Here is a 16534-nt window from a genome sequence, read left to right as displayed (position 1 = left end):
CAGACGAGGTCGGACATTTGTCTTATTTCAGCGTGAGTCTTTAATTTTGCTGGAAGCTGAGGCTGACGGGGCCACGGTTGCTTTCATCAGGAAACAAACCTGGGATCTGCTGGCCTGATTTTGAGATCAGCTGATTCGACGGGGCTGTCTGCTGTCTGCCTGAGCTAAATCTACTGAGGCGAGGTGTCAGAAGGGCAGAGATGTCAGCTTTGAAGGGTGTGTTTTCGTCTGGCTGACTGATAGCTGCTCAACCAGTTTGAAAAGGGGGGAAAATAAAAACAGCCGTCAGAGGCGGCCTCCCACCCGTCTACTCCTTCCCCCAACCCGGCTATCCATCGCGTGTTTTTCAGAAAGATGACTCTCCACTCGCTAACACCTGGGCTTTAAAAGCAGGCGCTCGGCCAGGAGCAGAAGAAAAACAAACCCAACAGGTTTCGGCTTTCCTACAGATGAAAAACAAACGGCCGGGCGGCGCAGATACGAGCGCTGCCCTCCGACACCGGGCCAGCAGGACTTCCTCTGAAGTAGCACTTTGCTGGGGAAGATGGAGGCTGTCCTCCGCCCCCCCCAATCATCAGCAGACAAGCTACAGCTCCACAAAGTCGCATCCACTCTCCAAAAATCCGAGCTCGCAGCAGTCAGTCAACAACAGGCAGCATTTACAGGCCGTTTTCTCACTCCCGACCTCTCACATAACAAAGTTTGGTCAGATCTTAGCGTCGGACAAGCTGGGTCGAGGCTGTTTTTAATAAAAACAAGTGCTGGCCTTTGTAAACCCCCGACTCTCCCGGGGAACCAGTGGAACAGAACAACACTCCTCCAGCCCGACTAGGATCAGCAGTAAAGAGAGACAGGGGAGATCTCTCCTGAGAAGGAGGTGGGGCAGGAGTAGGGGCCATTCAGGTGTACAATTACCCCGGTGTTTAGGCACATTCGGCCCCTGTGTGGTGGCAGTTATGGCAGTTAGCCGTAACTGGTGTGTACTGTCCCTTTAAGAGTGCTCGTTTGAAAAGAAAAAGTCACATTAGGAGCACAGATGAGAAGTGGCATCCATATAGGGGGGAGAATCCCTGTTGCCGTGGGGACACCACTGTTGCCTTTCATTGTTTTTTGATCATTTTTAATGTTCTCCATCTTTTAAAGATGAATCCTTCCATCATTCTGGTGACAAATGCTTTTATTTGACCAGGATTTGGCTCTTCCTCTTTGATATCAGCACAGTAACCTTATTGCGTAAGTGGACTTTGCATCCATTAAAGGATCTTGGTTTTTATGGGTTATCTGGAGCCGGGGGGAGGACTCGCGCTATCGTCTGAGGGCAGGCCACTACACTTGGCGTGTGTGTGGAATTTAAAGATCCAGTGACAGAAAAGTGAAAGCTGCAGATGCCAGGGCTTTAATCTGACATGTCCTGCAGCTCAGTCCAGATGTTAAAACAAACCCCGGGCTCTTCCCTGACATTGTTTCATTAAAAAAAAAACCCAGCCCGGAGTAACGGAGTGGGCCGCTGCTGTCGCACGAGTGTTTCCGGCAGAAAACACAAGATCAAAATTGATCCCAGATGATTCCACACGCGAAGCTCTCGACTGAGTGATCCTTCCTGGTCCGAGAGGCTGGAAAACACCCCGGACTGGTAACCAGTTCACCACAGAACGCAGGCACCACAGGGGGAAGTGAGCTTTTCCAGCTATGGATGATGCTTGTTTGTATTTTTAGGCCGATGGTCAAAGTGAAACTGAAAGTATTTGGAGGTCTTGATAGTGAGTTAAAAATCCAGGCTGAGACTTAGATAAGGAATTCTGCTTAAACTGAAAGTACTGAAGACTTTCAAATAAACAGCTGGTTTACTAAGAAGCCTGTTACGTAATTTATTATCTTCTATGAATTAAGTTCTAAGCTAAAAACTTGAAGTCTCAATAATTTAGCCTCAGAATACGTCACTGCCTGTGGATCCCCCTGAGCTCCCAGAAATGCTCTAAAGTTAGCAGCATCTTAAAATGCATAAACTATCCTGCGGGTCATGTGAAAAAGGAATGAATGTGGGAAAAACGTTTGCAGAACAGCAACAGAAACAGACCGTGGAGATCAAACCGAGACACGACTCTGCCCTGGTGTTAATGAGGTAAAAACCTCAAACCTACAAACCTCCAGCCTTCATCTCCGTCTCCGTCTCCGTCTCCAGACCTTATTGACAGTGACCACAGCTCTGTTGACGTCAGATCCCGGTACAGCACTTCCTCCCAGAGGACACTCAGCTTGAGCTGTGAGAACCCGACTTTATTAAAAACACGCTGAGACGTGGTCGCGCTGAACACTCTCGGGTTCACATCATCAGGTGTGTTGCGACACCAACTGAGTCCGAGAAACGTCACAAGACCCCGAAATGACCCCCGTGGGACGCCGTAATGAAGTGACATCTGACGGACACGATGAATTTTGCCATTTTTAATAAGGTCACATGCTGTACTCGGGTTAATGGAGTCAGCCTTGCTCATACACTACCGGGCTAAGATAGCACTTAGCTAGCATCGTGCTAACAGCGTCTCGCCTCTCAGAGGAAAGCAAAACATCCGGCAGTCAGAAAACAGGACTGGGATTCATTGTCTGCATCACGTGAACGTACAAATGTTTCTACTTTCTTCGGCAGGGTGATGACCCAAAAAAAGGAAAAACAGCATGAACAATCTGGAATCAGAGTCTGTTGTCACAGCCAAACCCAAACATTAACGACAAGATTAGCTCCGGACAGCTGCACACAAAGGCGTTATGACTCAAAGCCAGCCAGAAGGTACAAGACTGCTGCGTTTGCCCTTTGACCTTTTGCTTTTGTCAGCCCTTCTTTACATACGGCGGCAGCACAATAACTGCAGTGTGCGTACGACAAAAAGCAAAACAAAACCCGATCGGGCCTTTCTTGACCATTCCGTTTTCTTGTTGTTATTCTCTCCAGCTGCTCTTGCTCACGTCAGACAACCGGCCCAGTGCTCAGGACACGTCCCCTCCCCTCATAGTTCAAATCATTGGAAAAAAGACTCTCTTATTCTTTACAATCGACTCCAACCAGCACGCTAACGTGAGCAGGTCCTTGGAGTGTCAGTAAAAATCGCTTTGATGCCACATGAAAGCAGCAAACACAGCTTCCTCTGCTCATTTGCATGAATTATAAAATAATCTAGCTCAGACTGACTCAGACAGTCCACGTTGTGCTGCCTGAGTCGGGGTCACCACAGGGGTGTAAAACTAAAAATGCGGTTGACATCTGATTTAATTCTGTTCTTTACCACAATCTGGCATATTTAACATCTGCCGCGACCCGAATTTCTTCTTTTTTACATCGGACTGTTCTGCCTTTCTAGGACAGGATGTTCTCTTGGCCCCCAAAAGCAAGACGATTGTGCAATACATTCAAGTCAAAACTCATCGCCCCCCCCCCCACACACACACACACACACACCCACACACACCCCGCCCACCACCCTCGCCGCCACCATTGTTTTTCTGCTGTGCGGCTCTGAAGAGGGAGCGCTGTGTGCTAATCTCTCACTCTTTCCAAGAAAAATACATTCCTGAACGCTCCTTTCATGTTTGTCACATTACGGAGGAGAAAGTTTTTCCCCCGGAACTGGCAGGCGGCCAGCCCTCCCAACCCAACGGCCCCGGACACGTGCACGCCGCACAGGTCGGGGAACAGCCTGCACACTTTACACAGTTTACTCCTACATTTGAACATGTGGACAGTCCACTTTGCAGGTAGGGTTAGGGTTCGGGTCACATGACCTGAGTGCAGCTGAATGACGACATGAGAACACGCTACCGGCGTGCACCTAACGTGCCACCGCTGTTTGGAATGCTGGGAATACCACGTCTCCGGCAGGACTCCTGTCGTCCCCTTCATCCTTATGTTGTCCCTAAAGCCCCCTGCGGTCATGATTTTCTCCTCTGATTTTGGCTCTGGGATCAGACAAACGGGAGCTTGATTTATTCGTCCCAACGCGCTGTCCCGGCTGTGTGTGGACCTTCTATTGTGGCGAGGATGATTCACAGACAAAGAACGCCACAGAGCCCCGAAACAAACAAACAGCTTGTGTGAAACCCCGAGATGGAAGAGCGGGAGGAGGAGAAACGTCCACGGGCGCAGCTACAACCCCCCCCTCGTCACACATGGGCGTCACATGGCCGAATGTTGGGTTGATGTCGGCTTCTGGGGGTTAAGTCATGACCTCGCCCCCACTATGGATCCGCGATCGGCCCATACGGGGAGGAGAGCTTCAGACATGGCTGAGGATGGAAGTCTTACTGCCTGCTGGATTCCCACATGCTCCCTGTTGCCGTGTGAAAAGAGCCTTTATTTTGGTTTGTTTCCAGCCTCTGGATGATAAACAAAGGTCAAGCTGGGCCTCGTTATCTGAAGTAATCAGCCAAAAACATCACAACAGCGCACGTTTGAGCGCGTCAGGCGACGTTCGCTGTTGTGTTCCCGTCTTGAGGGGACGCTGCAGATACAACAGCGACGGCTCCACTCACGTCTATACGCGTAACTCGTTTCCCCGCAGAAACGTGCGTGCTTGTGCACGTGCATGAGGGGACTTTTGACTGCCCTGTTGCTCGCTGCCTATTAGTCATGGATTTGAGGAACCGTTTCTGCTTGTTTTGTGCTTTTTTTCGGGCGGTTTGCTCATCGCTGAGCTCACGTCGAGTCACGCTGTGGATTCAACCTGATGACTCAGCGTAATCCCGACCACACGAAAGCAGGGTTACGGCCAGACCTGCGGCGGTGACAACACCCTACAGAAAGACCTCAGCTGACCTTTAGCCGGCGCTCATCATGGATACCAGAGCGCCAAGATGGACGTTCAGCTCTCAGGTGATTTCATGCGATGATGGAGGGGCTGGAGCCAGACGTGATCATTACGGTGTATATTGGTGTGTGTCTGGGCTGATAATGACCCCGGTGATTGCCAGTCTGCACCTTCTGTTCTCACCTTCTTGAGATCCTGGAAACAAGCCTCACTAGGCTGAGAAAGCAAATAGCATCATTTAAAGCCTGATCGCAAGTCCCTGGGTTTGAAACTTCCTCAATTAACAACTTGCCGACTCAGCATTTTCCTTTTTACTAAAGCCCTTCATGTGATCATCTTTGCTTAGTCAATAGTTTCATGAGGGGGTCATTAGAAAGCAAACTCATTCACTCAAGTGTAAATCAGGCACAGTGACAGCTCTCTTCATGATCCACCAACTGCCTGATTAAGAGATAAATGACACGTATTTGAGAGCTTCACGTCATCTGAAGAGTGCTTTTTTTTTGTTACGGCCTTTGCTTGTGAGGTTCTAATCCGAGATGGTAGAAGACAGTGGAAACGGGCCTGGAAAGTTACGCAGAGAAAGCAGCTAAGCTATTTCTTATGTAGGTCATGTGTTGGTGCCTGCAGACCCGTTGAACATGTCTGAACTGAAACAAGCTAAACTGTTGCTCTGCTTTACCACCGAATTTACCAGCCAGTGGAAACACAGCAAACCGACGGTATGACCAGTTCTGAGAGGAGAAGAGGTGAGGTATCTGAGCGTGACTCAGGGAGTGTGCTGAAATATATTAGCAGAATGTGCTGAGTGTTGCAGGATCGAGGACTGATGAAACGGCCTGTACGCAGCTGTAATCACGTCTCCTCTCACATGACCAGCGCGGATGACGCCTGAGCCTCAACGCTGCCTGAATATTCCGGTTTCTGCCGAGCGCTCGGAGCCCTGGCGACGTTCTATATTCATCGGTCAGTTCTTCTTGAGTTTTCGAAGGTGGTGAAATCTGATTTGAATGATTTTACAGGGTCAGCTTTGTTGTGCATTTGCTAATCATATTGTGTCAGTACTGCTGACAGACCAGTTCATCGGGACAAACTCTCACATCTGCCTGATAACACACGTTCCTCTAATCCTTGCAACGCTAGAAGCTTCCTCAGGAGTTTCAGAGCCAGGCTGCGCTCTGACATCACGTTTCTGTCCTTAAGGCAAAGTGTTGAAGTCTGAAAGGTTGGATCAGATCTGGTTGGATCAGATCTGGATGCTTGTTGCTTGGTTTAGACGCCTGCCAGGCTGGAATCACAGAGCACAACATGCCTGCACATTACAGCTGATCTAACAGTTTTCGCTCACCTAATCCAGCCCAACGTATCAGGATTCATATCCTCGCTTTGTTTTATTAGAAACAATCCTCAACCTGCTCTAAGAAGCCGATCAACGGGGAAAAAGCCGGGCTTGTTTTCACCATATTCCACGAGGACAAGCTTTGATATTGAACCATGACATCTCTGAATGAGCCCTTTTTCTTCCTCAAATCTCCACTGTCCCGTTTTGATAGTTGAGCAGACGCCAGATCGACGCCTCTGCCCGACCTTCGGCCGCCCGCCTTTGTCTGCACACAGAATTCCTTTGGCTGCTTGTTTGTTACAAGTTTAGACGCGACGCCGGATCCTGTTTACGCAGCGATGAACTTTTGCACATTTGTACAAAAGCCTCGCCGTGACAGCATTTTTTCATCTGCATCTAAAAATACCTCCAAGTGATTGCGCAAGTGTGTGAGGCTGGAGCCGTCACACACCGCCATTAGGCGTGATTTAGCTTTGACTCATCCCCTCGAACGTGCCGTCCCGTTTTGCTGGGCAATATGCTGAACAGATGCTGGCGCCGTCTTCACGAGCCTCAAGGAAACGCTGAACACCACCGTTTCTTTAAAATTGATTTTAATTTTTTGTTTTTAAATGATTACAAAACTTTGGATCACAACTGCATTTATATAAAAATACATTCATTCATTTCAGTGCGTTCCACCAAGGTCACACAGCTGACCCTGATAACTTTTATAACCCTAAAAACTTGAGGAGGATCCTCGAGTCGTGATTTTTTTTTTTTGGAATGTTTTTTCTTTGTCCATAAACGTCAGTGGCTTCTCCAGCTTTGGGCTCCATGTAAACGCTGAGCAGCGTATTAAGGTTGGGTTAAGCTTTAAAACGCTCCCCACAGCACCAGGACGTCTGGCTCCCATCAAAAGCTTTGGGCCACATGTCCCCATGTCCTCCTCCTTTTTCTTTTGTTTAGCAGAGCTAATCTGCGAGCCATGTGCCACCTTATACACAAACGGCTCATCCTGTTTAATCTGTTACAACCCTAAACCACAGACCTTTCAGTGCCTTAAGATTTGCTTTGATAAAACTTGACCTTCATCCACAAGCATCTCGTTTTAAAGTCCTAAACGCTCTTTCAGTATTAAGCTCTACTCATCCATACGAGAGGACGGCTCCCTGAACCTCTCGTCTTATCTTCGACGGCAGATTTAAGGCATATGCGATTTTTATCCCCACTTTTATACATTTTTAAACTTGCATGCATAAAATACATCTGCATATCTAACTCGCCTGCTCCACCCCAACACCTTCAGATACAGTATGTGCTTGAGTAACAGTAGAAATCATCACAGGTACACTATGCATAGCTATGTTGTTAAAGGTTACTGTGCTGACAATACATGGAGAGTTTAAAAAAAAGACAAGAGTATAAAAATAGCACTTTTTTGCCACTCAAAGATGATAGTGGGCTTTTTAAGAGCACAATTCTCCAAGACCTTAGGCACAACTCCAACCTTTCGACCTGACGAAGCCGTCCGTCCCCTCATCAATGTGGACTAACTCCTTGAAACTCAAAGTCTTACTAACTATGAGGGAATCCTTCACTGGCTTGCGTCACCAGGAACTGAAGATCAGCTGGGCAGGAACTGATAGGGAAAAGTTGCTTTCCATGTGACAGGACAGGAAATTATCCACTGTGTGGGCTGAAAACTAACTGGTTTCCACCGGTATCCAGTTCCTGGGAGTGCCACCTCCTCCTGAGGTCCAGTCCCCGCTCCGGGACACCCGATGGGACCAGACACAGAGAGGTTCTCCGGGAGAAGACAATTCTCTTGATTTGCTTCATCAATTTAATCTGCGTGACGCCGTCGGGACTCACAGTTCAACACGTCATGCAGCGAGGTCTCATGTTGATGGGCTGAGGATTGGGGTCAATCTGTGGACGGGAGATAGAAATAAACATCAACTCATCTCATCTAGTCAGCCTTCCATCACAGCTCAACACGCACCTCACTAGATAGTCTTTAACCGCGACGTGGTTCATAATCTAATAAATCTAAACACTGACCAATGCATCCGTCAACTCCTGGAGACTCACCTCACAGTACACAGGTGGAGGTCGGAAGCGAAACTCTTGGACAAACGCCATGAGGGGACGCTCCAGGATCCCACTCAGGTCTTCGGCGGGCTGCGGAGACGCCGCGTTGTTCCGCTGCTCGGCTTCCTCCTCCGTCACCACAGAGCTGTAATCTGGAGGGGCTGCGGGGCAAGAGGGTGGGATTAGTCTCGCTGCTGCTATTTGGAGAGTTCCGACATGAATTCCCTCTATTTTCGGTTATTCTGGAATGGTTTGCTACTTACGCTCGGGTTGCTCTGGGATGGCCATGCGCAGCCACTCCAGGTTTAGGCTGTACTGGCTGCTGACGCTGGAGGTCCTGCTGCCGAAGGGGTGGAGGGGAATAGTGCCGATGACTAACGGGAGTTCCAGATACAGCTTGGACGTCCCTGGAACGTCTACGCAAACCTGTTGGAAGCAAAATAGGAGGAATATTTTGTGAGTTCGGTGAAGGTTCAAGCTCACGAAGAGCAGGGGGGGGAACTGCACGCTGCCCACCTTGAGCATGTACTCCACTTTGATGATGCGACAGTGCAGGACGGAGGGACCCACAGGAGGGATCTTGATGGCGCGGCCGTGCCACGTCTCCCGGCACTCGGCGCCCACCACGTCACCGGACAACGTGCTCACCACGGCGCGCTTCTGCTTCATGGTGCCGCGAGCGATGAAGGTCTGCGTCTGGATGATGTAGGCTTTGGGCACCACGGTGCGGGAGGTGGAGTTGTCAAACTCTGCAAACACGGGTATGACCTCGCCTGCGGAGGGGGAAAACGTATGTTGGAAATGGCAGAGGGTGACGTCTGCTTTAAAGAGGAGCAGCACCAGGAAGTGGGCTCACCTGGGGTGTAGCCTTTGCGGTCGATCTTCGCTGTCACGGACACCTGCCCGAAGTTTCTGTACCACGCCCGTGCCATCTTGTCCTTTGTTCCAGCCTGTGGCGCCTGGCGAGGGAAAAACAAGATGACCTTTAACGCTCATAAAACCATTAAATCTGTCATGACATAATCAGAAAACGCGAGCGTTCACTCGCTCACCAGTAAGGCTGGTGTGTTGATGTCGATGGGCTCGATGACCGTAAACTCCTTCTTGAGCTTCTTGACGGTGGCCCGCGGCCTGTGTAGCTTCACTTTGACCCAGTAACGGATGCTGCCGTGTTTCCCCTCAAAGGAGGTGACCAGCGTCTCCTCTGGGAGCTGGAAGCTGAATGGAAATTCGTGTCTACCCTCTGGGAGGACCGTCACCTCGCCGTTATCTGCAACAGAGAAGACAAATATATTGAATTGACGGTGTTGTTCACGGTTCTATATAACAGCGCCGCTTTGTCAACTGTAGGTTTGAGCTTTTAAAAACAGTCGTTCTTAAAACGACCGCTTCGGTATCTCTGAATCTTGTGGCTCTTTTCAGCTCCAGCTGCGCTGATGTAAAAAATCTGTCGTTCACTGCAATCCAATGGTTCCGGAGCATGCTCAGAGGGGCGGTTCCTGTTCCATTGTGCTGACTGTGAACATGTTTTCCTCGAGCTCTGCTGCACAGCGTGTCTCAAACGCTGTTTTCTTCTCTGCTTCTGCTGCACACGTCCAGGAACGCATGTTTGCGTTTAACACACTTTATTTTTCTATTCATTTGACACCCTGAAACCTTATCGCAGCTTAATATAATCTGTACCAAACCCTTGGAAAGGGTTTAAAGTCAGTGCTCGGATGTTCTTGCAAAACACTAAAACAGCCAGCTACTACTTTTTGGACCAGACTGCAAACTTGTAGACATCACCCTGGTCGGGCTGCATTTCCTGTCTGCACTTGAAAGCAAAAACAACTGGGTGCCCAATGAATGGAGACAGAACCTTGAGTCTCTCCCACACGGCTGAAGAGGAAAAACAACCCAAGAGGACTGTCTTCTAATTGGGAAAAGGCTGGTGTTCTTTCCACAAATATTTTCGCAATGAGGAAACGTGTCACAGCACTTTTTTTGACGTGAAAAGCAGCAATGAATGTAGAAGAACGTCCAAATGAAAGGACCTTCTCCTTACTGCATCTAAAGCCCAGTCCTCCCTTCATAACCAGATAATTACTAACTAATTCGTGCATGTTTACAGTTAATATCATCCGATGAAGACTTTTCTCAAAAAACGAGCCAGTGAAATGAACTTGCATAAGCTCCAGATCGTGACACTACTCCTGGTTTGCAAACAACCACCCAAGTATCCGGAGACTTATAAGCCTCTTTGCTGTTTCATTCACTTCAGTTGCTCAATGACTTGCCGCTGGTTTTGTTGTTTTTGATCCCCTTCAAGTCTACCGGAGTCTCCCCCATCAGCGTGCCTGCAGAGCGGACTGACCTGCCTGAAGCAGCACCTCCCTCCGGTTCAGGTACTCCACTTCGTCGCTGTAGTTCTGGGTGTATGCGGTGCTGGAGCCGGCAGACCGGGATTCCGTCCAATGGACTTTAGCAAACCCTTCGGCGTGGAGCTTCAGGGAATTCAACCGAATCTCACCGAAAAGGTCTAGAATCACCCGGCCCGAAACAACATCCCCGCTGCTGAACACCGGAGGACAGTCGACCTCCGGAGAGTCAAAGACGATGTCTAACTTTTTTAACTTGTCGAAGATCATGGTCGTCTGTGGAGTGGTTTTAAAGGTCCGAGGTATCTTCTTGTAGAAGACTGGGGTTAATTTTCAGTTTCCTGGTGTCTGAGCTCACTTGTTGACTCGCTGTGCAGGACCTTCGACGGGCTGCCCTATTTGGAGGCTGAGAAAGTGGGCGTGGCTTGTGCATTTATTATGTAAGGCGTCGTTCGAGGCCTGTGGTGCCTTCAGGTGCTCCGGTTTTTGAAAATGAGGCAGACTACAGTAGCGGCCAAATAAAGAAATAAAGGAAAATAAAGGGAAAATGCTAACACTGAACTCTTAATCAATCCAATCTGGTAAACAACTCTACAAGTTTTTCGGGGGGAAAATCGAATCGACATCTCAACAACCTACATTTCCGACTGTACTTGAAGGCATGGTCATAAACATGCGGACTGGGTGTGGAAAGCGCAGTGAGGAAAACAGGGCCCTGCGATGATTGATGGTTACAGGTTCTAGGAAGAAAACAGGCTCGCTCCACATGCCCGTCTGGCAGAAATCCGCCCTGCGAAGGAACATAGTTTCGCCCTGAACTTAAGATGTTTACGCCACTTCTGCAATGTTGTGTGAACAGGCCGCTGTACAACTAGAAAACACACAGCTATGCAACAAAGCGTCCAACTTGTGACACCAAATCCCCTTATAAAAAACGAGCCATTCTGACATAAACAAATTGTTTTTTTAAAAGAACACAACAGCACACCAGAATCCTGTGCACCGTGTGCATCGTCGAGAACACCAATGCAGCCTAACAATGCTATTTAACACGGTAAATTATGTTCCCCGATGAGCAAACACAAAGTCTGAGCAGAACAGAATATTGTTTTCAAATCTGAAGCAACCAACGAACAGAACAAACAGTACGTCATTCCTGAGCCGCGTTCCTATCTCTTGTTCTTTTCAAATGCCTTGAGACAAAAATCAAGTAGGTTCTGACAAAAACAAAGTTGTTTACTCTTTTGTTCAGTGGGGCCGCCTGTTGGCCCATTAGCGCCCTCCTCTGGCGCGTCGAGGGAACTGCACAGCCCCAGAACTGCAGTCGTGCATATTTAAATTTCAGTACGAGATTCACAAATCACCTCCTTTTACGACAACGTTGCCCCTTATGGATTGGGTCCGATTGCAGAAAACCTGCACTTTATTTAGTTTTTTTTAAATTTCCTGTTTGTAATCAATAGGTTTGCACTGCGGAAGCTCTGCCCCGCAGGGAAACAAAGCAGACAGCGCCACCTCTCGTTGAACAGAAGCAGTCGGTTCTGATAATACAACAGCGCTGGTGACTAAAGCAACCATATTAAATTCAGTTTACACCCCCCCCCCCCCCCCCCCCCCACCCCACCTCTGGGAGAAAGAGGTACTGACTCCCCCGGAAGAATGATAAGAGAGAAGTTGCAAATAATAAAATAACGGCCTGCTTATGCGTGCACGAAGGCGATTCTGAGAGGAGAGTCACGTGTTGTTTTCCTGGTTGCCATGGCCACGCCGACTGCATTTTTTAAACACCAGCCACCCCTTCCTCCTTTTCCGTCCCTTGTCGCTTTCGAGTCCAGCTTTTCCTCCAGCTCCAGTCTGCAGAACATCTGCGTGCTGACACATTTATGAACCTCAGAACCTGCAGATTAGCTGGTTTTGTTCGAGAAAAAGTTCCATTGGTTTACAGTATGTGCATGAAAATGAAATGAGGACAAAAACGGTGGGAAACGCATTTTAATGACTTTTAATCGACGAAGACTAGCACAGCTTCCCCGATAAGTCTAGTTTATGGTACTGAGACATTAGAGGGATCATCGTGATCTATATATACGTGATCTGACGTTTTCCTTTCCATGTTCCTTTAAGAGCTGTAATATGGACTCTTCCACGTGGCAACTGGTGCACATGAATCTAATTACCTTTATTTTTTTTAAAACGATTATGATCTCGATGTTTTTCTTCTTTTATCAGGAGGAACATCTAATTCGTTAACAGAAGGTTTGGCAAGAAACTCCTTTGGATGGATGATGTCTGATCCATGTGAATAAAAACAACCCCCTTTAGCCTCTCATCATTGGGTATTTAATTTTTGTTATTAATGAAATGACCAATTAAGTAATCTGTTAGTCTAGAATCTGACAAACGTTACACAAATAATAGAAATAGGACACACAGCAAGTCATTAAGAAAATAATTAGTAATGATTAGTTCACAAAAAAACAGAATTTGTAGTTGCTGGTGTTGATACTTTAATGCTGAAAAGCTACAACACATTTTAAGAAGAGGACCAGCATAAAAACAGATGAACATAATAAAAATAAGTAAAGGCAACAAAGGTTTTGGTTTGACGGCTACATGTTAAAGTCTGGTCATTTGTAAAAATCTGAAAGGCGATAAGATAACAGCACTTTGCAGTAGTACAGGATCACGGTCCGTGTGTGTGTGGGAGCTTTTAGACGGTCACATCTGTAATTTATACTGACATATTAGCCACATATTACACAAAGCCAGCCAGGTGCACACTTAACCACAGCTGTTGCAGCAGCAAATGACCTGGAAATAACAGTATGTTGGGCATCAAGCGGCGTCTAAAGGGTCTTCTGATCCTGGCTATTTATATTTGGAGCAACCCAAACTAAATAAACAGTTTTAGATAGAGTGAATTTCATTAAACATTAACTCCAGTGCACCGTTTATACATTAAGCTAGAGGGTCTGAACTGTTGTCTGATTAAGCTGGCAGCTGCCACAGTGGGCCAACACAGGGCTGTTTGCTGAGACCCTGAGCCCATTGATTTGTGTTTACTTTGAGGATAATTATTATGTTACTGGTGTTGACTAGTCCCCATTGTTTCTGTGCAACCCGTCAAATCCAGGATGCAAATTCAGCAGCACGGAGCGACTACAAGACACAAAAGCCACCAAATGGGCAGCCGTGGTTCGCATTTGTCATCCCGGGGAAAGTCCGTTTATCCACCGACAGCACGTGATTATAAGAGCTAAGCTACAGAAATGAAAGATTTCACAGGTAGACAACAAAAGAAAACACAAAACTACAGCATTTCTGCAGAAGCCAAGCCGTATTAAAACAGAGCAAAACAGACATATGCCACACTGACCTCGTACAAGATGCTGTCCCTTCCTGAAGTAGGTGATCTTGGAGGTGTAGTCGTTGTAGACAGAATTCATCCCTCGGTCCTCCAGCCAGTGAACCATTGCCACCCCTCTTCCCTGCACCTTCATGGAATTCACTCTGGTATCCTTCCGCAGCTCCAGCACCACAACGCCGGACACCACCTCCCCTCCCATAAAAGCTGCTTCTGTGGGACCATCCAGCTCCACCGTGAAAGACTTTATGCAGTTCAGCTTCATCCCTTAAGAGACAAAACAGTAAAACCATAACCCAAAATGCGTTGACAGGCCTGGAAGGTGGGAACTGTTTACAGACATGGTCTAGTCCTGTTTTTTAGGTGCTCAAGTGACCAGAGGGCATAAATGACTGCAGCACTGTGGACACCAGGGTAGTAAACAATAGCACATTATGCATGCAAATTACGTTATTTACCTTCTAAATAAATGTTATTCAGTTTGCACCTAACGTGTACATTTGTAATTGAGTACACTGTTTTAAAGTTCATCCTAAAGGATTCATTTCAGGATGAAGCTGGTGATTTAGATTATGGGCCACCATTGAGGAGTATCCATGGCTGGTGAGCAGGGTTTTCAAAATAAAGCCAAGATTCTGAATCCCACTCACATTACTCATTATTAGTGTCATTTAAGTGGATCATTCCAAACTGTTCATATTAAAACGTTTTCAGTCATAATCAATAAATAACAACAAAAGCAGTAACAGTAGTAAGGAGCGCAATGTTCACGTCTGTGGTGAGAAATTACAGCGTTTTTACGATACACTGATATGAGTTTATATCACACGTTACGTCTGAATAATTGATTTATTTCTATGTTGGGATTGTTGGAAACTCAAGAGTCCAAATGGGTCAAACTCACCGACGGGGAGGGAACGGAGCGTCTGGTCGGAGCCGTAACTCTGGAGACGGGAGCCGAGGCGCGTTTGGACGCTGTTTAACGGACGCTCGACACGCGTCAACGCTCTTATTCTCTACCATGACGTAGGACGCGCGCGAGTCGGCCCCGCCCACGTATTTACGTGCTAGAGGTTAATTTCCTTTCGGCGCCCTTTCAACTTAAAGGTTTCCTCACCGAACTGTGACCGAGTTCAAAATATTAATTATGTTTTGTTTGGCTTTTGATAAAAATGGCTCAAGAGTTCTCGTGTAGATGAGAGGCTGGATGTGGAAAATGTGAAGATTCAATCGTTACACAAAATGTTCCTGTTGATTATAGGCTTTTATTTTTGACGTAAACAGGGCGGATATATGTAGCGCTAAAATATAAACTACTGTAATAACTAAGAGAGGTAATGTCAAATATTTTGCGTGTATTTTGCCCCAAATATAAACCTAAAAACAATTAATGCAAAATTAGATGCACTTTACCAAAGACTTTCACCAATTTTGTATTTAATGTATTGAATCAGGTACATTCGTTATTGATTAACTTAGTTTCTATATGTTTTTCGTTTTCTGTCATTTGACTCCATGACATGATTTTTTTCAAACATTGATTGAGACCTCGATCTGTGTTGTCAGATTTAAAATACTGTATTTGAGAAATTTAAAATCAAATACTCACAAGTTTGTTTTTCATTCTGTCATATAACTGTACAGTTCTTCCAAGACTGCTGAATGTTGTACCACGATTACAAAAGTCACATTTTTCACAATGCTTACTCATAATTGCAGCCCGTCCTCTACATTTTAAGCAATGTTTCATAGATTAGTGACCTGTTTTTAGTAACTCTTAGCCAAATGATCACTTGACGCCTGATCCCAAACACGCTCTTGCAGCCACAGCCTTTGGACCTGCACATGAGCTGGGGTCAGTTAAAATTTGTGCCAGTACCAGCACTGCTTCTTTTTTTTTCACTTACCTGGTCACTGAACTTGATATTTGATTGATTCCCTTCTGCAGCCAGATTCTTTTTTATCAGAATGGCCTAGATCTCACGGTCACGGCTTTGTTTTTGGTACAATATTTTTGCCTGGTTTTTGGTAAATCATGCTTGAAGGAGGGGATATTTCTTCAAAACAGATGCTAACCTTTTTCTTTAGCGCTTGACGTTGATATTGTAAACACAGGTAAAGTAGGACAGTTGCATATGAGGCTGCTTTGTTTTCCAATAGAACCATGGTTATAAAAATAATACAGTTCTTTTAGTTGGTCACCTCTGTGCAGTTTAGACTCTAAACTTTAGAGGAATTATAGATTCATAAATCTATAAAGATTTGCATGTGAACTAAATTGGACAGTGGCACAGTGTTGTTTGCTGAAAGTTAAAGGTTATGAGACGTAGTCAAAATTTAACTTTGGGTTCACTGAGTGTGTTAAATATGGGGCTTTTTTAACTATAAAAGTTTGACTGACTAAAGTTAGAACTACGAACATGTGTCAGCTACTGTACAAACGCTGACCTTCTCCTTTTCTTACAGACAATAAAATTGCAGAAACAGGATTAGCAACGTGTCATCTGTTGTGTTGTCTTCTTACAATGAAGATAAGAGAGCTCTTATTGTGTTTAAAACCCATCACGTGTCAAAATCACAACAAAGACAGGTCTGC

General features: G+C 46.5%; 1 protein-coding gene across 3 annotated transcripts; it reads right to left on the bottom strand.

The window, feature by feature from the left end:
* Nucleotides 1-6719: 6719 nt before the first annotated feature.
* arrdc2 (arrestin domain containing 2) lies at nt 6720-14962 on the bottom strand. Of its 3 annotated transcripts, XM_057037444.1 has the most exons (8): nt 14843-14962; nt 13951-14205; nt 9267-9484; nt 9071-9173; nt 8731-8987; nt 8478-8640; nt 8215-8375; nt 6720-8052 (listed from the first exon to the last, which is right to left on the bottom strand). In XM_057037444.1, the coding sequence occupies exons 2-8, from the start codon at nt 14201-14203 to the stop codon at nt 7999-8001; spliced, it is 1209 nt and encodes a 402-aa protein (XP_056893424.1). In that variant the 5' UTR covers nt 14204-14205; nt 14843-14962; the 3' UTR covers nt 6720-7998. The 3 variants fall into 3 exon arrangements, with proteins under 3 accessions (XP_056893424.1, XP_056893423.1, XP_056893425.1); XM_057037443.1 differs by lacking the exons at nt 13951-14205; nt 14843-14962 and adding an exon at nt 10571-10962; XM_057037445.1 differs by lacking the exons at nt 13951-14205; nt 14843-14962 and adding an exon at nt 10494-10773.
* Nucleotides 14963-16534: the final 1572 nt, after the last annotated feature.

Source organism: Takifugu flavidus, chromosome 7 (genome assembly GCF_003711565.1).
Source record: "Takifugu flavidus isolate HTHZ2018 chromosome 7, ASM371156v2, whole genome shotgun sequence".
NCBI classification, from domain to species: domain Eukaryota; kingdom Metazoa; phylum Chordata; class Actinopteri; order Tetraodontiformes; family Tetraodontidae; genus Takifugu; species Takifugu flavidus.
Note: the sequence above shows the minus strand (reverse complement) of the source record. Positions and strands in the feature narration are given on the sequence as shown.